This window comes from Falco punctatus (assembly GCF_963210335.1).
Source record: "Falco punctatus genome assembly, chromosome: 11".
Lineage (NCBI taxonomy): Eukaryota > Metazoa > Chordata > Aves > Falconiformes > Falconidae > Falco > Falco punctatus.
Window position 1 is genome coordinate 6,316,931 of NC_137591.1, and position 20,983 is coordinate 6,337,913.

General features: G+C 51.1%; 3 protein-coding genes across 3 annotated transcripts; all 3 read left to right on the top strand.

Annotated features, from left to right (window-relative positions):
* Positions 1–87: 87 nt before the first annotated feature.
* Positions 88–7,457, top strand: TTC22 (tetratricopeptide repeat domain 22). Its single transcript, XM_080407698.1, is given in 6 exon segments — positions 88–3,706; positions 3,710–3,749; positions 4,283–4,553; positions 5,011–5,074; positions 5,569–5,659; positions 6,485–7,457. Coding segments are annotated over 6 exon segments (732 nt in total). The 5' UTR covers positions 88–3,601; the 3' UTR covers positions 6,646–7,457.
* A 253-nt stretch (positions 7,458–7,710) lies between these two features.
* PARS2 (prolyl-tRNA synthetase 2, mitochondrial) lies at positions 7,711–9,408 on the top strand. Its single transcript, XM_080406221.1, has one exon. The coding sequence runs from the start codon at positions 7,993–7,995 to the stop codon at positions 9,400–9,402; it is 1,410 nt and encodes a 469-aa protein (XP_080262347.1). The 5' UTR covers positions 7,711–7,992; the 3' UTR covers positions 9,403–9,408.
* A 1,414-nt stretch (positions 9,409–10,822) lies between these two features.
* Positions 10,823–20,975, top strand: TTC4 (tetratricopeptide repeat domain 4). The gene is made up of 10 exons (XM_080406224.1): positions 10,823–10,963; positions 11,035–11,152; positions 11,307–11,468; positions 14,392–14,469; positions 15,297–15,421; positions 15,712–15,798; positions 16,697–16,911; positions 18,096–18,177; positions 19,254–19,336; positions 20,289–20,975. Exons 1-10 carry the CDS (start codon positions 10,892–10,894, stop codon positions 20,386–20,388), a joined length of 1,122 nt encoding a protein of 373 aa, XP_080262350.1. The 5' UTR covers positions 10,823–10,891; the 3' UTR covers positions 20,389–20,975.
* Positions 20,976–20,983: the final 8 nt, after the last annotated feature.

Genomic DNA, 20,983 nt, shown 5'->3' on the forward strand with positions numbered 1-20,983 from the left:
CTGGTGATAACTTACTTTTCAGCAGCTGTGTTTACCCTTTCTGGTGCTTACTGTGTTGTTACAAATGGTCGGCAATTACTGGGAAGTGCTGCTGCCTGGGTGAGAGACTAGAGGCATGGTGAGGTGGCTGGGAGATGAGGGCCCTGGCACCTCCGACAGCTTTGAAGGAATCTCTTTGAAGTTTGTGAGACTACACTTACCTCTGCCCAGAGACATACCTGTACAAAACAAACACTAGCAGAGCCTGAACCCTTCAGTTATGCCCCACTAACTCCACATGGCCTCATGATGCCAATTATCCTGGTGGGTTGTTTTTTTTTTAACCTCTCACCTCATTCTTTCCCTGTGGTATTTTGTCCAAGAAAGACAAACCACATTTTGGATTTGGGTGCTGTAGCCATTGACACAGAGAGCTACTTCATTCTTCTCACCTCCCCCTTTGAACGAGCAGCCACAGAAGTGAGGGTGAAGATTCTGTGCTCTTCAGCTCAAGGAGTTCCACATCTGTTTCCTTGGAAAATGCCTTCACAGGAGCTCCGTAGGCTTAGTCAGAGGCAAGCCTGCCCCTCCCTTGGCCACAGCTGGTGCATCCTCTCCCAGTGCTCTCTTCCCAGGGAGAAGTCCCAGGCTTTCTCCTGAAATCTGGGCTGCCAAATGCCTCAGCCCCACTGAAACTGCAGCTCAGGTGCCAAAGCCCTGCAGCCCTTTAATCACGTTTGGTGTTGGCCCTGGCTTACCACAGCCCTCGCCTGTCACCCCAGCGGTGTTCCTGCTGCCTGCCCTTGCCCCCGTCGCTGCTCTGGCTTTTCCCTTCAGAGACTTACCTCCCTTGCTTGCCTTTCTAGAACAATAAACAGGATTTCCTTAAGTCAGTGCAATTTTACCTGTGTTCAATTATCTTCCCCACCAAAGGATAACTGTAGATTAATTAGCATACTTAATCAACCACAACTAACATGTAATTACACCTAGATTTAATTATTCCAGTCTGGTCTAAACACTAGAATGAGACTTCATAAAGCTTAATTCTTAAGTGAACCAGTGTACTCCCAGTACATTTTTATGGCCATTCCTTGTTACCACTGACAGAACTCTGTTAATTTCAGTTTCTCCATCGCCTCTATGTTTTAATATCCTACAAAATTTGGAAAGATGACACTAAATTCCCCCTGTTTCTCTCCAGCTGCTTTTAAACATTCACACTGCTAATTCAAGTGAAGCTGTATGTTCTTGTCAGTGGGTTGTCAGCCACTGTTGCATGAGCTGAGGGCTCCTGGTGGGTCTCTCTGCTCCCCTGAGGTTCCCCCAGTTTGGGAAACCCCCGGTGCGCTGCGCTGGAGCACTCCACCGCCTCATGCTGCTCACCTTGGTGACTGGTACAACAGTATTTAGTTTGTCTTAACCAAACCAAGCCTATATTGCAGGGGAGGGAGGAGAAGAGACACTAATCGGTGTTAGCCCGGACAAGCGGTTCTTCTCATCGCAGCGGTCTGTAAAGAACTCGATGAGCTCTGCAGGCTTGAGCACGCTCACCAGTCACCCACTGCTAGCTGTAGTGAAGGGCTGCCGTGTCACAGCCTCCCCACTGAAATGCAAACTGTCCAGTTCCCCAGCAATTACGAAGATATCTTCATGTTTGACCTCTGTCAAGTTGCCTGTTCCCCACTCGGCTGGATAAAGGAGAGAAGCCATGTGGAAGCCTGCTCCTCATCCCTAGCCAAGGTGGACTGTTTCAGACTAAAGCTTTCCCTGTCTGCTTTGAGCCCTTTAGGCTTTGTTCTGGTTCCCCGTGGGGAAGCTGCCAAGATGAATACAGCTCCACAAATGGGTACTAAGGGAAGGGCTCCTACCTGCACTGCTTCTGCAACGTGCTGCTGATGCTGCTAAAGTAAAAACTGGCTTTCAAGCAGCAGAATATGACTTCCTGGGAGGATACAAGGAGCTCCTCGCACCTGAAAGGACTCAAACCCAGCAGCCCTCATCCATGAAGTGCATCCGCTTGCTTGCAGCTGATGCAGAGCAAAACTAATAGGAAGGGTTGTCTGAGCATCCCTTGAAAAGGGCAAAGGCCTGAGGATGCAGGCAGATAACGTGGTTGCTGCTGAGCTCCTGCCCCTCTGCTGAGCACCAGCCAAGCTCAGCCGCCTCGGGGCAGTGCGTGCTCAGCGGCAGGTGCTCAGGTGCTGCTGTGCACAGGGGGCACCTCTCCCTTGACCTGGCAGGACACGGTGCCATGGGCCTTTATTCACCATTCACTCTTCAGTAACCTGTTCTGGGCAAGAACAGCAGCACCCAGAGAAGGACTTACCTCCTCTTTAAAAGATGGGTGTCTGGCCAAGTCACCCAAGTTTCCTTGATAATCACTGGGGAGAGAAAAGCACCCCCTGAGGTCAGTCTGCCCTTCAATCACAGCCAGCCACCTGATGTGGGATTTCTGCCAGGGGCTGCTCTATTCAGAAGACTCACCAGCTGCCTGAAACTCAGGAGGACTGCCTACCCTTGCTTTGGCTCCAAAGACTTGTCCTCTCCCAGGGGTGCCAGTAATGCATTGGGGATGGTCATGGAGGAAGCTCAGAGCCTGACCGTTCCCGCATCCCTCTCACTGCTGTGCCCGTTCACTCACTTCGTTCACAGTAAAGAAGCGGTAGGACTTTCTGTTGAATCTCTTGGTGGATGACCAGAATGGAAGTTGGCTGGTTTCTCAGCAGGCTTTGCGTTGTAGGACCCTGTAGGAACCTGTAGAACCCCACTGCATACTGTGCAGAAGAAAAGATGTTTCAGTTTGCTCATAAAAAGAGCTGCACAACATTGGAGAGCTGCCCATCCATCCACCCATTCATCCACTCATCCATCGGTTCCCCTGGAGCCTAATGCATCCCCACCCTGGGCACCCGCTGCACCACCAGGGATGCCAGTTCCACCCTGGAGTGCTCCCAGCCTGACCTGGGTGTCCTGGATCATCATGGGCAAAAAGTCCCCATGCAAGAAGCTGCTTCCCAGTAGGCACAGACAATCTGGGAGGTGAGGAGAGCTACACCGCTAAGCCCAGCTCTCCCCACGCATCGGGGCAAGGCTGGCCAGAGGCCTCACCTGGCTGCCCATGTCCCTAGGGAGCGCCTGCAGCCCCACACTGGCAGCTCTAGTCCCTGAGTGCTGTAGGGATGGTGGCAGTCCTTGCCATGGCAGCCATCACTGTGGCACCCAGCATCCCGGTTGCCAGGGAATGTCCCCTCCTGGCAGCAGTTAGGGCTGGTAGACAGCAGGGTCAAGTCAGGGATCCTGGTTGTAACAGAGATGCCAGGGTGCAGGGGGTGCGCAGTAATTTTATACCCCCCAGTAACTTCCCGAGGGATGAATCTAAGCCCTGCAGCTTTCGCTTCACTGGGCATAAAAACATTGTCCTGCAGTGGTGCGGTTACAGTAACATCACCGCAGGGAATGAAAGTACTCAGGAAAGTTAGTCAGCCAAGTGTGTGAGCCAGCACCATGGGCTCACGGACCCTACAAGCTGTGCAAGAGCATGGCCAGGGTCAGACGAAGTGTGCCACCTCTCTGTGCCAAGATCCCAAGCCCAAACTGCAAATCCAAATTCGGCCACTGAATGACTTGGTCTCCCACCTGCCCTGACTTCTCCTCCTTAGCCCTGGCCTGGTGCTACCTGGGGATGCTGCTGAAAGAAACATTTCCCACCACCCCAACGGGGATCTAGGACTGTGGTTTCTCTGAGACTGACCTCCTAAATCGCTTTGGCAAGGGGCTATCCCCAGCGCTGCCATGCCAGGGACTGATTTGAGGCAGCTGTCATTGCTTGCTTGGTCCTTCATTCATCTTCCCCCCATGCTCAGCATTTTTGCTCCTGGAAATCCCCCAGGGCAAAGAGAGGAGGCCCTAGAAGAGAGCCAAGACCCTCGGTCCTGGCATATGCAGGGCACACCCCGCTCAGGCCACGCGTTTGGCCCTGATGGCATAAAGCAGCCTCCAGCAAAGCATCAGGCGAACAGTCTGGTGAAAGACTGCAGGGACAGCAGTACCTTTATTAGATTCCCCTGGCACAGCTGGAAAAAATAAGGAACACAGACAGGCTTTCAGGCACATAACCCCTGAGCTTAGCCCCACATTCAGTCCTGTCTGCTGATTTAATACGAGATATCAGCTTTCCCCTCAAACCATGTCTCTTGTCTAGCCTTAAACCCTCCCAGTTAATTTGCCCCAGTGAATCAATCCAAGATGGTTTTGTCCCTTTGATCAGCACAGCAGGCAATAAGTCACTAATGGAAACGTGTTTCACTTCTCTGGCTCAAACAGGCAACAGAAACAGCGAAAGACAATCCTGCTGTCCTGAACCACCTGGCAAATATCTCCCACTTCCTGGGCAAGCAGGAGATGGCCAAAGGGATGTGCCACATGGCACTGGAGGTCCTGCAGAACCCACAGCTCTGCCAGGCATACTGCACCCAGGCACAGGCATGGGCAGGTCCCCCTCCTGCAGTGACCTGTCCTACTCCTCCAGCTCCGAGACAGCCACAGCGCTTCTCCCAGACAGCGTTTGCATTGTTTGTTTAATTGTGGTGAGAGACACACAGGGAGAAGTAACTGCCTGAAAAAAACAGTGGAGGCTGGTCTGAGAGGGAGGTTGCTACCTGGCAGCCAGGAAATCCAGCTCCAGCACTGAGGTGCTGAGGGACTTCCCCAGGTCCCTCTGGGCAACATTTCACAGGATGCTGAGTCACCTTGCAGAACTGGCTGAACCATTTAATGACTTTAATGCTCCTAAATCGCTCAGGAGCATTGAAAATGTGCTCTTTAATCTCTTGATTTTGCCCATTTCCAGCCCCCTGTAAACATGAGTGCACATTAATGAGTCTTTCCCATTAAAGAAGAATCATGAAGACTTACCCCAAATCCCATTTTTAAATAAAACAAGGACTTATTCTTACTTCCGTATATTTAAATAGGATTATTTAACTCCTCATAAAATGAGGCTCAGTGAAATGAAATTTCCTCCTCTAGTGGAGTACTTCAGTATGTGCTTACAACTGCTCTTCAGAGATGTTTAACTTCCTTTGAGCTCAAGGTAGGATGCTGAAAAGTGCAGTGTGGAGGTGGTCACTGGGTGCCAGGTGGTGTCTGTCTGCCAGATTAGACTGGAGGAAACTGAAATGACATAAGAAAAAGGCTTTTGATTTCTCAGCCCTTCTTCAGGCGCACTCCTATGGCCAAGCGGTTCAACCTCTGAACACGTTAGGGCATGCTGCCCCCATGTCCTGAGACTGAGCCTGGAAGGGGGAGCGGATGGGCTGGTTGCTTTCGAGGACCCCATGATCACCAAGAACCAAATTCACAGCCCAAGTCAAGAGGACAAGCAACATCTCAGCGGCTTGCACCACTTTTCCATGAGCCAGCCTGAGGTCCCACTTTGGAAACTGGGATGCTGGTGCTGGGCAAGCTGGCCTGGCTTGGCACAGCCAAGGAGCTGACCTGATGCATGCCAGTGGTTTGTACTCATATCATTTCATCATCATCAATCTGCAACTGGGCACAAGCTGATGAGTTTCTTCTGGTCTCTAGATCTACATGAAGATGCATCTGCAAGATCTGGAACAAGATCTTGGTCCTCAAGGTTTGTCTGTACCTAAGGACAAACCTGGACATGGACCAGGTGAGGATGGGTACATCATACCCCTGAGATCCCAGGGAGCTCCTTGCAGCATCCCCATGTTTTCATTAACTCTCAGCCCTAAAGTCAGACCACAAAGACTGAGGGCACTGGCCCTCAGCTGCCTCTCCCTCCTGTTGGGCTCAGCTCTAATTACGTGCAAGGGAGATGAGGGGGTGCAGCAGGGCTGAAAGCAGGAACAGGGAACAGGGGAGTTGCTGCAGTTGACATCAGCCTTGGCTAGGAGGGAATTCTGAGAGTTTACAGGAGTGAAGAGCTACCAGGAGGCACTAGAAACAAGAATGGAAGCAGGAATCCATCCCCATGTGGATGCTATGGACATGGTGCTGAGACATGTCAGCCACACTCCCCTCCATTATTCCCCTCCACAAAGCCCAATGGGGAATGTCATCCTTGGAGGCAGCTGTTGGGCTCTTTTCTCCTGACAGCCCCATTTTGTCCTGCCCCATCTCTATTTACTATTTCTTACTATTACATGAGGGTGGATGCTGTGCAAGAACTTCCTAGCAGATGAAACTCCTGGACAAAGCCATGGAGTTTGACTTGGGCGATACCGTTCCTGAACTGCAGCTCTTCAGTGGCAAATGCCTATGGCTTAAAAGCCAGGAAACACCATCCAGTGCTTCCACTAGCATCAAGTGCTTCAAGCGGGCCATCAGACTGAAAAATGCAGGCTCTACCAAAAGCCTGCAGTGCCTCCTGAAGCCACTGCTCATGCTCTTTGGTCAGATGAAGCTGAAGACAGAAACGCTGATGCAGGAGGTGGAGCGGTGGGTTAAGAAAGATGAGGAGAAATTCCCATGGTAGCACCTGCAGCAGGAGCTGAGGACGGTCTGTTGCAACCGCCCACCGGAGGTGATCCAGCCATGATCACCCAGGGGAGGACAGAGCTGGTAAAACTGCTGTTTGAGATTATGAAGGTCGATTCTTCCAAGGGCAGGATGAATGAACAGTCACTGTCCCTCTGAGCCACCAGGGTGGCAGCAGGTGCTGCGGAGTGGCTGTCTGTCTCATGAGCTGTCAGGACCTTTTCAGTTTTCTAAAACCTTGTTAATTAAAAAAGCAAGAGACAAATCCCTTGTGGTGTTAGCCCTGTAAGAGCTGCTGTCCCTGGCACTGGTGGCCACCCACCGCCATCCCCTGCCTGTGCCCGGCTGCCTGCTCAGGTCCCTGTGAACCTCCAGCCCCCATCCTGGGTAGGTGTCAGAGAGCCTGGGGTGTCCCCTGCTTCTAACACGTCCCCAGCACCAGGCTGGCAGCACCGTGAGGCAAAGGGCTGCTGCTCCTGCCCTTGCTGCAGGGCCGCTGGATTTTGGCAATACTGCAGCAGGTGGCATCCCAGTGGACCAGCCTCATAGCAAGTGATTAATAAAATTGGATGCATTGTTAGTAGTTTTTAAGAACGAATGAGTTGTTGATGGTTAATTCAAGATACAAACATTTCTGTATGTCCTGCTAAGCGCTTCCTTTAGCAGAAGCAGGTTCTTTGTTGAAAAGCCCCACCACGAGCTGAAGGGGCCATTCACCACAAGCGGCACCAATTAGGGGAAAGGTAATTCTGGCAGGGGGAGATTGTGACCCCCGAGTCAAGACACCCCCTGACTCAAGAAGCAGCTGAGCCTGAGCACGCAAAGTAATTAACGTGAGCCGCGAGAGGGTTACTTGACAAATAGGAATTCAGACAAACAATATTAAGCGATGAGGGAATTATGCAGCTGGTAACCAAGGGGGCTGATGCTTTTGCGTACCGAAATGTACAAACAAGGGGAACTGCGGGCAACCGGTGTTGTGCCCCGCTCCCTGCCCCGCCCGCAGGCACCCACCCGCTCTCACGCGTCCACCCGCTGGAGCCTGGCACACCCACGGGTGCCCCGGGTCGGGGAACCCGTCGACGCCCCCGCTACTGCCAGACCCCGCTGCTGCCAGGCCGCGCTGTCCCGCCGACGGAACCATAGAGCCGCGGCCTGCCCCCCCCGCGGGCGGTGCCACGCCGCACCAACTTCCGGCTTCCGGCGGGCTGCGGGGGAGGTCCCGCACGTGACAGGAGGCGGTGGTTTCTATTGGCTGGTGGCGGCGGGGCGGGGCGTGCGCGTGGTGGCGCGCGGCGGTGCCGGTGTGCGGGGGCCCCGTTAGGTCCCGGGGCGTGCACGGCCGGGCGCGCGGGCAGGGCGCGCGTGGGGCGCCGGGGCCGCCCCGCGCAGGGGGTGGGCGCACCCCGCCGGCCGCGGGTGGGCAGGGGCAGCCCCCGCCTCGCAAGCAGCGCTCCCCCCCTGCGCCGCCCCGCCGCGGGCCCCGGGCCCCCTCTCGGCACCGTCATGGAGGCCCTGCTGCGGAGGTGGGGGCTCCCGGCGCTGAGGGCCCGGCGGCAGGGCTGCAGGCTGCGGCACGGCGCCTCGGGCAGGGCGAGGCGGCTGCTGTTCTCGCAGCTGTTCCAGCCCCGCAACCTGCAGGCGGGCGGCGAGGCGGGGTGGGACGGCAGGCCCGGGGAGCCCACCTGCCGGAGCCAGAAGCTGATGCTGCAAGCGGGGCTCATTCACCCCGCCAGCCCCGGCTGCTACTGCTACCTGCCGCCCACCGTCCGCGCCATGGAGAAGCTCATCAAGGTGATGGACGAGGAGATGCAGGCCGTGGGGGGGCAGAAGCTGAACGTGCCCAGCCTGAGCTCGGCGGAGCTGTGGCGAGCTAGCGGCCGCTGGGAGCAGATGGGACCGGAGCTCTTCCGGCTGGTGGACAGGCATGGCAAGGGCTACTGCCTGGGCCCGACGCACGAGGAGGCGGTGACGGAGCTGGTGGCTGCTCAGAGCAACCTGTCCTACAAGCAGCTCCCACTGCGTCTCTACCAGGTAACCAGGAAGTTTCGGGATGAGCCCAAGCCCCGCTTCGGCTTGCTGCGCAGCCGGGAGTTTTACATGAAGGACATGTACACCTTCGATGCCTCCAAAGAGGCAGCTCAGCACACCTATGACCTGGTGTGTGACGCCTACTGCAGCCTCTTCGACCGCCTGGGCCTTCCCTTTGTCAAAGTGCAGGCGGCCACGGGCAGCATTGGCGGCACCGTGTCCCACGAGTTCCAGCTTCCGGCAGACATCGGTGAGGACAGGCTGGTGCTGTGCCCTGACGGACATTTTGCAGCCAATGTGGAAACGTTAAACAAGGAGCAAACGTCTTGCCCCACATGTGGGGAAAAACTCACCCAGACCAGAGGGATCGAAGTGGGGCATACGTTTTATCTGGGCACCAAGTACTCCTCAGTCTCCAACGCTGTCTTCTGCTCCCCCCAAAACAAACTCCAGCTGGCAGAAATGGGTTGCTATGGCCTGGGTGTCACTCGCATCCTGGCGGCCTCCATTGAGGTGCTCTCTACAGACGACAGCATCCGCTGGCCGAGCCTCATCACACCCTACCAGCTCTGCTTCATTCCCCCTAAGAGAGGCAGCGAGGAAGAGGAGGAGGGAGCCATGCTGCTTGAGCGGCTGTACGAAGACCTCGCTGAAGTGCTGCCCCACCTCACTGGCGACTCAGTGCTGGATGACAGGACACAGCTGACCATTGGCAAAAGGCTAAAGGACGCCAACAAGCTGGGTTATCCCTATGTGGTCATAGCTGGGAAGAGGGTTTGCGAGGACCCCCCGGTCTTTGAGGTTTGGAATCAGAACACCAGTGAGGTTTTGTTCCTCACCAAGGAAGGTGTCATTGAGTTGCTGAGTAAAGTGCAAGTCCTTTAAAATTGCCATCTCTGAGTCTCCCATGATTGCTGCACTAATCTGAACAGCCCTGGTTCCTTTTCAAGGGTGTGCAGGTTGTCAGCAACGGTTCTGGGTCAGTGGAGCTGAATCCAGCTCATGTCAGAGCTGGCCACAGTATCTTGCAACCACGCTGGGTGCTGGGGTTGACCTGGGGTCAGTCCACATTCTCCCACAGAGCTGGGGCTTCTTCTCCCTCTGGCTACCAGCCCCTACAAGCAGCTTTTACCAGCATGTGTAGCCTCGTGCAGCTGTGGGAGTGCTGGCAGGATCAGCCCCTCATGGCCCAGTTGGGGCAGACAGGCTGGCGACAGCCTATGTCAAGCACATGCAACAGCTGAGGCTGCAGGAGCAGGGATGGGAGGGCTTCCCTCACCCTTTTCAGGTGCTAAGTTCTCAGCATGAGGAATTTTAAGAGGGAGAGAAAGGAAGGCGCCTTTTCTCTATTTGCATCTTCTCTTTGGAGACACCCAAGCTCTGTGGTAGAGGTTCATCTTAATTAAAGCAAAATGTTGAACTCTAGAGCCTTGCTCACCTTGAAAATGCCACAGTGCTGCAAATCTACAGGAACTGAGGTGAAGAATGGTGTCGGGCACCCTCCCCCCATTCCTGCAGCTGGTGAGATGCCTGGATCTGCTGGCCTTGGGTGGCGACGCTGGTTTTGGGGACACAGCCTCAGAGCGGTAGAAAATCTTCGCAAAATACTTAACAAGGAAACATGAAATCTGGGGACCTGCAAAGCCTGGGTGTGAAAATGTCCAGGCCATGTTGTTGCTTATAAGCTGTAAGTAACCCTGCCCCACAGGGTGGTGGCATCCCACCTGTACGTGCCGCTGCAGTGTGGGGTCATCGGGCTGGGCCCGGGGCTCCTGTGAGGAACAGCTTGCCGCTTTCCCAGCGGCACTGACAGGTGCCATCGCCCCACAAGCGTCCCCTGGACAGGGAGCTCCTTGGAGGGTGTCGCCCAGCCCTGTGCCAGCTCCTGGGTCCGAGAGGTGAACACGAGCAGCAGTGGTGCCAGTCGTGTAGGGCTCTGTGGCAGACCCACGCTCGCCACATGCTCCTGGACCAGAGGAGGCCACCTAGTCTTTCTCCCCGTCCCAGGCAGGATCAGTCCCATTTGCCATCCCCATGGGAGGTGCCACCAAAACCTGAGGCTGAAACCTGAGGCGGAAAGCGGGCCTGGGGGGCGCTGGGGCCGGGCCTGGGGGGCGCTGGGGCCGGGCCTGCGGTGGGGCCGGGCCTGGGGGGCGCTGGGGCCGGGCCTGGGGGGCGCTGGGGCCGGGCCTGGGGGGCGCTGGGGCCGGGCCTGGGGGGCGCTGGGGCCGGGCCTGAGGCGGGGGCCGGGCCTGGGGGGCGTTGGGGCCGGGCCTGGGGGGCGCTGGGGCCGGGCCTGAGGCGGGGGCCGGGCCTGGGAGCGGTGGGGCCGGGCCTGAGGCGGGGCGGTCGGGAGGAAGACCGGCGGGGCGGCATGGCGGAGGCCGGGCCGGGCGGCGGAACGCCGCGGTACCGGGGCGCTCTCCAGCCCGACACGTGGGAGCAGGTGAGGCGGCGGGGCCGGGGGTGCGGGGGGCCGGGCGGGCAGGGCTGAGGACGGTGTGTGCCCCCCCGCAGGAGCTGGAGACCATCCCCATGTTCATGAAGCGGTGCCCGGCAGAGATCGACGCGGCGCGGCAGCCGGAGCTGGCCTGTCTGCAGTCCCTCCTCTTCGACGAGGAGCAGGGCCCCGCAGGTGGGCAGCCAGGGCTGGGCGGGGGGGCCTGCCGGGTTGCGCCCCCCGGCCCGGCCGGGGAGAGAGCTTGAGGTGGCCGTGGGGCACCGGGGAGCTGTGCCCCCCCGCCCCCCCCTCCCGCTCATGCCCTGTCCTCCCTTTCCGTCCCCTGCAGAGCTGGCCAGGATGTACAAAAACGAAGGGAACGAGTACTTCAGGGAGAGGGACTACAGGAGAGCCGTCATCGCCTACACCGAGGGGCTGAAGAAGAAGTGTGAGGACCCAGAGCTGAATGCCGTGCTGCACACAAACCGAGGGGCTGCACATTTCTACCTGGGTAACAACCTGCACCATCCTGCCTCAGGCAGAGCTGGGAAGGGGGGCTCTGCCACCCAGAGTTGCTTTTTCTCCCCGTTTTGGGTTTTCTTTTTCTTAACTTTTTTTGTGATACAGCATACTAATGGCTTATGCATGAGAAAAAGACACCTTGAACTCTGAAGGCCTGGCTCACTTCAGAGCAGGGCTGCACACAGGGTTTGTGGTTTGTTCATTGCACCTGTCACCTGCTGCTTGAGCCTTGGCTCCAGAAGAGGGCAAAACTTTTTTTTTAGAATCACAGAATAGTTTGGGTTAAAGGGACCTTTGAAGGCCATCTAACATAACCCCCCTGTAACGAGCAGGGACATCTTCAACTAGATCAGGTTGCTCAGAGCCCCATCCGACCTGGCCTTGAATGTTTCCAAGGTTGGAACATCTACCACCTCTCTGGGCAACCTGTGCCAGTGTTTCACCACCCTCATTGTAAAAAAATTTGTCTTTGTATCTAGTCTAAATTTACCCTCTTTTAGTTTAAAACAATGGTTTTTTCTATCACAACAGACCCTGATAAAAAGTTTGTCCCCATCTTTCTTACAAGCTTCCTTTAAGCTGAAGGGCTGCGATAAGGTCTCCCCAATGCCTTCTCTTCTCCAGGCTAATAACCGCAACTCTCAGCCTTTCCTCACAGGAGAAGTACTGTGGCCCCCTGATCATTTTTGTGGCCTCCTCTGGGCCCGCTCCAACAGGTCAGTGTCTTTCCTGTGCTGAGTGCTCCAGACTGGATGCAGCACTCCAGGTGGAGTCTGGCCAGAGTGGAGCAGAGGGGCAGAATCATCTCCCTCGCCCTGCTGGCCACGCTGCTTTTGATGCAGCCCAGGGTACAATTGGCCTTCTGGACTGCGAGCACACATTGCTCATCCAGCTTTTCATCCACCAGTACCCCAAGCCCTTCTCGGCAGGGCTGCTCTCAATCCCTTCATCTCCCAGCCTGTACTGATATTAGGGGTTGACTCTAACCAGGTGCAGGACCCTGGACTTGGCCTTGTTGATCATTATGAGGTTCACACGGGCCCACTTCTGGAGCTTGTCTAGGTCCCTGAGGCGTGTGTCAGCTGCACCACTCAGCCTGGTGTCGTCTATGAACTTGCTGAGGGTGCACTCGATCCCACTGTCTATGCCACTGATGAAGATATCAAACAGTGGACACTGAGCTATTGACCACTACCGTCTGGATGTGTCCATCCAACCAGTTCCTCACCCACTGAATAGTCCACCCACCAAATCTGTATCTCTTCAGTTTAGAGAGAAGGATGTTGTCGGGTACTGTGTTAAAAGCCACGATAGATGCCATGTCAGAAGTGCAGATAGGTGCCATCCATAGCTCTTCCCTTGTCCACTGATGTAGTTACTCCATCATAGAAGGCCACTAGGCTGCTCAGGCAGGACTTGCCCTTGATGAATCTATGCTGGCTGTCTTGAATCACCTCCCCATCCTCCATATATCTTAGCGTAGCTTCTAGGAGGATCTGTTCCATGATCTTCCTAGACACAGAGGTGAGGCTGACAGGGCAGAAGTTTCCAGGGTCCTCCTTTCTACCCTTTTTAAAGATGAGTGCAATGTTTCCCTTTTTCACCAGGGACTTCACCTGACTGCCATGACTTTTCAAATACCATGGAGAGTGGCTTGGCAGCTATGTCAGCCAATTCCTTCGGGACTCTGGGATGCAAGGTCCCATAGACTTCCGTATGTTCATGTTCCTCAAGTGGTCACAAATATGATCTTCTCTTACAGTGGGAGGGACTTTGCTCCCCCAGTCCCTGCTTTGCGGTCCATCCACTCGAGAGGTGTGGGAAGAGAGATTGCCAGTGGAGACTGAGGCAAAAAAGTTGTGTTGTACCTTAGCCTTCTCCTCATCTGTTGTTACCAGTTTGCCAGTCTTGCTCATGGCGGGGTAGGAGGGCAGTACACTTTCTCTGACCTTCCTTTTCTGGCTGACATACCCATAGAAGCCCTTCTTGTTAGTTTTCTTTGCATCCCTTGCCAAGTTCAGCTCCATACGTGCCTTGGCCTTCCTGACCCCATCTCCACACAATCAGGTAGCGTCCCTATACTCTTCCCAGGATCCTGTCCCTGCTTCCACTGCCTGTGCATTTTCTTCTTGCCCTTTAGTTTGACCAGCAGGTCTCAACTCATCCATGCCAGTCTTTTGCCTTCCTTTCCTGATTTCTTACACCTGGGGATCGAGAGCTCTTGTGCTTATGGAAAGCATCGTTAAAGATCTGCCAGCTCTATTTTGCGCTGTTGTCACTGCGGGCAGTTTCCCAGGGGATCCTATTGACTAACTCCTTGAAAAACTGGAATTTTGCTTTCCTAAAATTCAGGGTCCTGACTTCACTCTTTGCCTGACCCATATTCCTCAGGACTGCGAACTCCACCAGTGCATGATCACTGCAGCCCAGGCTGCCTCCAATCCACGTCACCAATTAGCGCACTTGCCTTGGTGACCAACAGGTCGCACTCCCTCTGGCAGGGCTGATGCTGAACAAATTCATAGCGAGACTGGAAGTACAGGGGGATGCCCTGAGCTCAAAAATCTGTTGAAGCAACACATTTTATCACTTTCCTGGCCATGTCCTCCTCAAGCTACCACCCATTCCACCAACAGCACCTGCACAGCAGGGGGGTTGTTCTTGGCCTTTTAATGCCTTTGTGTTTTGCAGCTGGGAGATGGTTTGCTCACAGTCATGTTACTCTCCTGTATGGTTGATTCCTGTCCTTTCACTTCTTGCTCTTAGTTTGCCCTTTCTTCCTCCACTTGCCTCACAGTGACTGTAGAAACAGTGAATTGTAGAGTCTCCATGTAAGCTGTTTTGTCACCTTGGGGTCTGGTTGGATTTTAAATATAAGTTAAAGGTTCTGAGCAGTTCTGCTTGCTTTATAGGTAACTACCGTTCTGCCCTCAATGATGCCATCCAAGCAAAAAAGCTAAAGCCCACTCATCTCAAAGCAATCATAAGAGGTGAGAGTTAAAGCACATGTTACTGTGTGGAATACAAGGAACATTGTTTCAAAACAGCTTTGCACATGTTAGCTTTACTTCTGCTGTTATTGTTACAGGCCCTGGAACAGACTGTTGTTAGATGTTGCTTTGTTTCGCTGGATATTTCTGTGTGTTAAATAACAGTGTTTATAAACCTTAAATTAATGTGAGTGGCATCGTACTTTTGCTTTTGGGCAACATTCGTTTCAGAAAAGTAAAGCCGTTACTGTAAGAGATCTTTTCCCATGTTTTGTTATTGCTGTTTCTTCCCAAAACAGAGCTCTGCATTTTCCTTCAGATTTTCAGTCAAAACACTATCCTCTTGCTCTTTGCTCCTCAGGTTCTGTATCTGTCAAAGAGGCATAGGGCCGGTTTCTGTACAGAGCAGCATAACGTTTGCTATTTTCCACAGTACTGGTTTTTGGGGGTTGTTGGTTGGTTTTTTTCCCCCCCCAGCATTTCTCACTCCATGAAACTCACCGCTTTATTTTTCCTTACAAGACAAGTACTGAAATGTTAATTATAATGATAAATTTTTTCTTGTAACAGGCACTTCTAGCATCATTCTGCTGATTTCTGTGACTAGATGAGCAAATGATACAAGAACTGCTGAAATATTTTAGATTTTATTCTCAGCTGATCTGCTGGAAGTCTACAAATGAATGTGACCATGCCAGACAATAGCTTGTGCCTGTGTGTGTGCCTCTTGAAAGCAGTAGGGCTAATTCTGTCTTTATAACCACCATCTTATGAAGTAGTTGTATCCTGACTCTAATACTAGAAACTTAAAATCTTAATCCTTCCAGGAGCTCTCTGTCACATGGAGCTAAAGAATTTCTCAGAAGCAATAGCATGGTGTGAGGAGGGCTTGCAAATAGATTCAAAAGAGAAAAAGCTTGTGGAAGTGAGAGCTAAAGCTGACAAATTAAAGGTAAATATGAAGGTATTCTAGCATCTGCAATGCTTGTTGCCTGCTTTGTGTCAAGAAGCACTTCGGGATCCTTGGTTGAAGAGTGCTCTGTGCAAGTTTCTGTGTAGTAGAATATCCCTAAACAGAACTGAGTGGTGGTTCTGTGTCGTGTGTTGTTGATGTGTAGGGGAAAAGGCTGGAGGGACCCTTCTGGAGATCTGAACTGATTTCTCCACTCGCTGGCAGGGTAGAGCAGTGGTGGGCATTGACTTGCTGTGTGTGACCATGGTGCAACCTTTTCTTACATGTAGCGAGCTGAGGAGCGGGATGCAAGGAAAGCAAAGGTGATGGAGAAGAAGGAACAGTGTCAAAAGGAAATTCTGCTTGCAGCAATAAAGGTAGGTCAGTGAGGGGGTTCGGTTTTGTGTGGTTTATTTTGGTGGTGTTTTTAAAGAGCTTTCTAGTTTCTGTCTCAGAGGTTGTTCTCATATGCAGGCTTTTGAGGGCTAGAGCCAAAATACTGACTTAAAATCATGATTCTCCTTATCTGCATGGCTCTAGCCCCAGCTCCCAGGTTTGCATATTCCAGGTAACAACCAATGCAAAATACAAACCCAGAATTAGGAGAAGGACTCAGCATCCAAGAGAGTGCTCTGGCTGCTGGGCTGTAGCATCACACTGGCCCAGTGAACATTGCTTTCTTTGCTGCCGATGGGCATTACTTCAGTGGAAGGATAGAAGGACACCACCCAGTAGGGTAGAGAAGGGAATCAATCCTGGATCCTCTCCTTCTTTGGCAAATGTTTGGGCTACATTAAAATATGTTGGGCTATTAAGTAAAGTCGGATCTCCTCTTCTGCCATTGTCTTTCCAAAGAACAGAGTGAGCTTTCTTCAGTTCGCTGGAAAAGTGGATGTTCTCAGGAACTGGTGCACATAGTTGCACCCTGAAGTTATGCCTGCTAGGTCCCAAAGAACTGGATTTCAGATGCATCCCTTTCCCCGCATGCTCGCAGTCTCTTCTCTCAGCATGCAGGCTCCACTGGTTTCCCGTCTCTCCTCAACCATTTTATGAGGAGTCTGGGTGTCTGGCTGAGGTTCTGGATTCTACTGGCTAGACAAGTCACCTGAATCTGATACTGCAGGAAGGCTTTTGACGGCATGTTTAAGAGCTGATTCATTAATAAGAATGACACTATTTGACCTTTTACTAACTGCTAATTTTTTGCTCTTATTCTCCCCACCATGCCTGTTTATTTTTTGGTTTCTTAAGGGTTTTTTTCTTCCTCTCCTCCAGGAAAGAAATATCAAGCTGGCTCTCAAGCCTTCAAATGAAGAAGAGGAAATATCAGGTGGCTTGGCTGAGATATCTTTAGATGGTTTCCACTCTGACAATGCCACAGAGGCAAAGGTGCACTTAGATGCTGATGGTAACTTGAACTGGCCTGTCCTCTTTCTGTACCCTGAGCACGAGCAAACAGATTTCATTGTGGCTTTTCATGAGAACTCCAGGTAAATGCAGTGTCAGCAGAATTCTTGCATAAGGGAGATGCTTGAGTAGATGAGAACAGACAGCAAGTGAAGCACTTCCATGCTAATGAAGTAGTTGCAGATTTGTCATCTTATAGCTGACCCTGCTTTTGCGCAGGAGGTTGCACTAAATGACCTCCTGACGTCCTTTCCAACCTAAATTATTCTGTGATTTACGAATGCTGCTTTAAAATATGAGGGCCAAAATTTTGATGTTACATAAATTTATAGCACAGAGAAACACGTCATATTCAGCCAGTGTGATTAAAGGGGCTTGCAGTGCAAGCTTAGACCAGTAGCCAGCAATACCTGGGACCTATTCTGCATGCATAGATTTTGGAGGTTCATTAAGGTGCTGTTTTGAAACCCTCAAAATATATGGTCTCAGAGAGAAGATTAAACTTAAAAATTATAATAAGCTTCCAAAAGAGACCTCTCGTAACCACCAGTGACCCCATAGGTTTCCTTAGGGCTTACAGCAGGCCGGACTGAAGTGCTGCAGACTTGTCAGACTATAAGCAAGTGTCTGGCGAGGTGGGGATTCCACTTTTCTTGATGTTAACTACAGTTTCCGTTCTTGTAATGTTGAACAAACTTGGAATTTGTAAGGGGTTTTTTGTGTGGAGATATCTGTTTCTCAGACCTACTAATAAGTTTAAGACTGAAAATCACAGCACAAGCAGATTGTGGTTCTTATGAGATAGTGTTCACTACACCTTTTCATGACCAAAGGAGGTGAAAATGGGTTCTTAGAACAGGCTGGCCACCAACACTCCTGAGGTACCAAAATAATCAAGCCTCTGACACACAAGCATATTCTCAGCACTCTGATCTGGTGAAGTGTAGTGCTAATGGGACTGTGCAGAAGCAAAATTTTAGACAATATGTAGGGTGTTTATTTTGACATCTTTTTCAGTGTGAAAATGAAAAGTTAATCTGCTGTTGCACTGCTGAAGTTTGAAACCAATAGCATGAGCTACAACAGGGCCTTGGTCTGATTGCGAAAGCAATGAGTTTGAAAGAAAGAAGCTATTAGTGATCAAAACTTATTTTTAAGTCTGTTGGCTAATTTGCTGATGTATTTTTACCATCATTCAAATGCAACTGTACGAATTATTGAAACTGAACACTTTGTGTAAGCTAACTGAGTGTATTTTGGCTTTTAGGTTTATTGATCATTTAATGGTGATGTTTGCTGAGTTACCTCCTTGGGACTTAGAAAGAAAATACCTTCCCTGTGATCTTGAGGTGAGAAGTTTGACTTTCTTTCTATTTCAGGGTTGTTGTGGGTTTTTTTCTTGAGTGAGTGTATGCAAGCAATGGCATTGATACCTGTTTACCATACTTGGATGTGAAATAAGGATCTGGAGAGCTACATTCACTAATAAACTCAAACATTTTCCAGATGTGCTGACATGGACACAGAATTCATTAATGAAATGAAAGTTCTTTTGTCTTCCACTTACGTTGTATCTGATAGCAGGTATTTATAGATATAGCTTAGATTCTCATCTTTGTAATGGTAATTGAGATTTAGACCATCAAGCTGGTAGGCTGCCTGCTTTTTTAACTGCATTGTGAAGTTGCTCAATATGAACGAGAAAACATTACTAAAAAATAGGTGATTTTCAGAACTTACTGGAGGTACTTAAGCACCTAATCCCATCAAGACAATATATGTCCATTAAGGCTTTAGCAAAGGTGGGATGCAAGTTGGCTGTGGCTGCAGTAGGTTGAGAATTTTTCAGAAATTGTACGTGGAGGGATGTAGATGTTTATTTTTCATTTTCCACTTCAGTGTCGCATGTGCCAGGTGACAGCACAACCCTTAGTGCAGTGAGAAGATAGGTCCAAAAGGACAGTGGCTGTGTACTTTACCAGATTAAAAACTGGGATTATAGCTCTGTGTGTATGTACAGTCTAACACAGTTGCTGGATATGAATCTGTTAGATCTACTCTGTTTTGTTCAGGTATCTTTAAACCAACTCAGTTTAGCTGATACCATTACTGCGTTTCACCTGGTAAAAAGCAGCCTGTAGATTTGGATTGCTTCTCCGTAAGGCAGAAGAGCAGCCAGTGTATTTTGCCTTCCTGCTGCCACTGCCATGAGAAGCTAAGCTGGTTTGTACAGGGAAGACTTGGAATTTACACAAAACAGTTTCTACATTGCTGAAGCTAGCATCTGACACAGTCGGGTCAAGCTACAGAAGTTTGATAAACGCCTAGTTGATATATAGTGTGCTGTTACGGGGCTTTCAACAGCTCAGTAGTTGGCTTTCATGTACCTTTTAGGTGTTTAATAACCCTCCAGAATTTCTTTCAGCTCTATTTTGAAGATGAAGAAAGAGCAGCAATGTACCAGCTGAACCCAGAACACACGTTGCTACAAGTGCTGCAGCACAAAAGGTAAGGCTATACCTGTTCATGTCCAGAGAGAACACGAAGGCAAAAAGTATGAGCTTTGGGCTTTAAGTGCAGTTTGTTTTCTGATTTCATAGTCCTAACTATTCTCTGGTTTAATAGTCCTAACTCTTGATGGTGTAAAGCAGTCAGACTGCATGGATTTTGTGCCTGGCTTTAGTGACATGTATTTTTTTCCCCCAAAAAATGAATAACTCTTTCCAAGACTGGATGGAGATGGGGAGGGGAGTTGGGCTACACACAAACAGCAGCACAAAAGGGCTGTTTCAGATCCCATCTACACAGTACTACTTTTTTTTAAAAAAAAAAAGCAGCAGCATATAAAGCAAGCATGTTGAAGGTTAACAATGCTCTCACTGTTAATAATGCCGCATGAGCAGCCCCCAACACAGCATGCAGCATAGTTTCACTCTGAAACTGACTTTAAAGTGTTGTGCAGTTATTTAGAGAGAAGAATTTGCTGTTTGTGAAGCCAAAATGTTACTGTAAAGCCTGTGCTGTTAACTTGCACCATGTTGTAGCTAGCTGGAGAAAGCCTGCTGCACAGCGCTGGTGGCTTGGTCTGTGACAGTGGGGGCAGAGCTCTAGGTCCACTGCTGCGGGCTGTGTCTGAACTGTCACTCCATAAAACTCAGCAGCGTGCATAAGCCCTCAGATTTCAGGCTGTAAGGGCAGTTGCAAAAGAAACCTCCTTCCAGAGGGAGAATAACAGCTGTTTTAATTAGAAGTAGCTGTTGGGAGAAGAGTTGATTCATAAAACGCTCCTCTTTGGATGTGTGTAGCCCTGGCTCCAAAAGGCTCTGCTAATCAGCAAAAAAGCTTGTCACTGGCCTCTGGGAGGTCAGTCAGTCTCTGTGGAGCTGGGCAGAAGTCACTCACTTTGCATGACACTTGACCAGCTACAGGGAAGCCAAAGGATTCCTTTTAATCTTTGCAGGTATTTTGTAAAGGCTGGGACTCCAACAGTTTTGGCATTTGTAAAGTCTTCTCCTTTCTCTAAGAAGTACTTCTCTGGCAAGAAAGTGCATCGACTATAATGAGCAAAAACCAAACGAGGAATCCTGTGCAAGAGGCTGCTGTTTGTTATCTCAGCTACAGACTGCAAACTTCTGCTTGAACAAAAATACCTTGCACACTTCAGGGGAGAAATAATCCTGGCACATGGGGAAACTTCCAGGAAGGCAGCATAGGAGAATGAAGGGTTTACAAGAGGAGATTATTTGTTTAAAAAGAAATCCAGCTGGCTTGCAGAAGGCCTCCTCTATGATAGGCTGCATGTGGTTTTGAAATAAACCTGAAGCAGTGCCAAAGACTGGCTGCAGTTGAAGCAGCAGCAGCTGGGAATGTACTTACCTGTGAAAAATCACTCATTTCCTTGGAGGTGGGCTGTAGTTGCTGGGGTTTAACAGCAGTGGTCTGGGGAGATACCTGCCTGTTGCAGCAGGATGGATGCAGTCAGATTCCTGCCTGGGATTAAGCAGCTGCTCTTTTTTCACCACTTGGCTCTGCTGCTGGCCAGGGTAAAGCAGAGCTCTTTGTTCAGAGCAGTATGTTTTACTGACCCTTTTGCTACCTTTACTGATTATCCTATACAACCTGGAAATAAACATGTCTATTTTAAGTAGACTGACT

Coding starts and splice junctions, on each gene's coding strand:
- TTC4 (XM_080406224.1), top strand. CDS start 10,892: ATGGCGGAGGCCGGGCCGGGCGGCGGAACGCCGCGGTACCGGGGCGCT. Junction 11,469..14,391: donor GGCTGCACATTTCTACCTGG/GTAACAACCTGC, acceptor CTTGCTTTATAG/GTAACTACCGTTCTGCCCTC. Junction 15,422..15,711: donor CTAAAGCTGACAAATTAAAG/GTAAATATGAAG, acceptor TCTTACATGTAG/CGAGCTGAGGAGCGGGATGC.
- PARS2 (XM_080406221.1), top strand. CDS start 7,993: ATGGAGGCCCTGCTGCGGAGGTGGGGGCTCCCGGCGCTGAGGGCCCGG.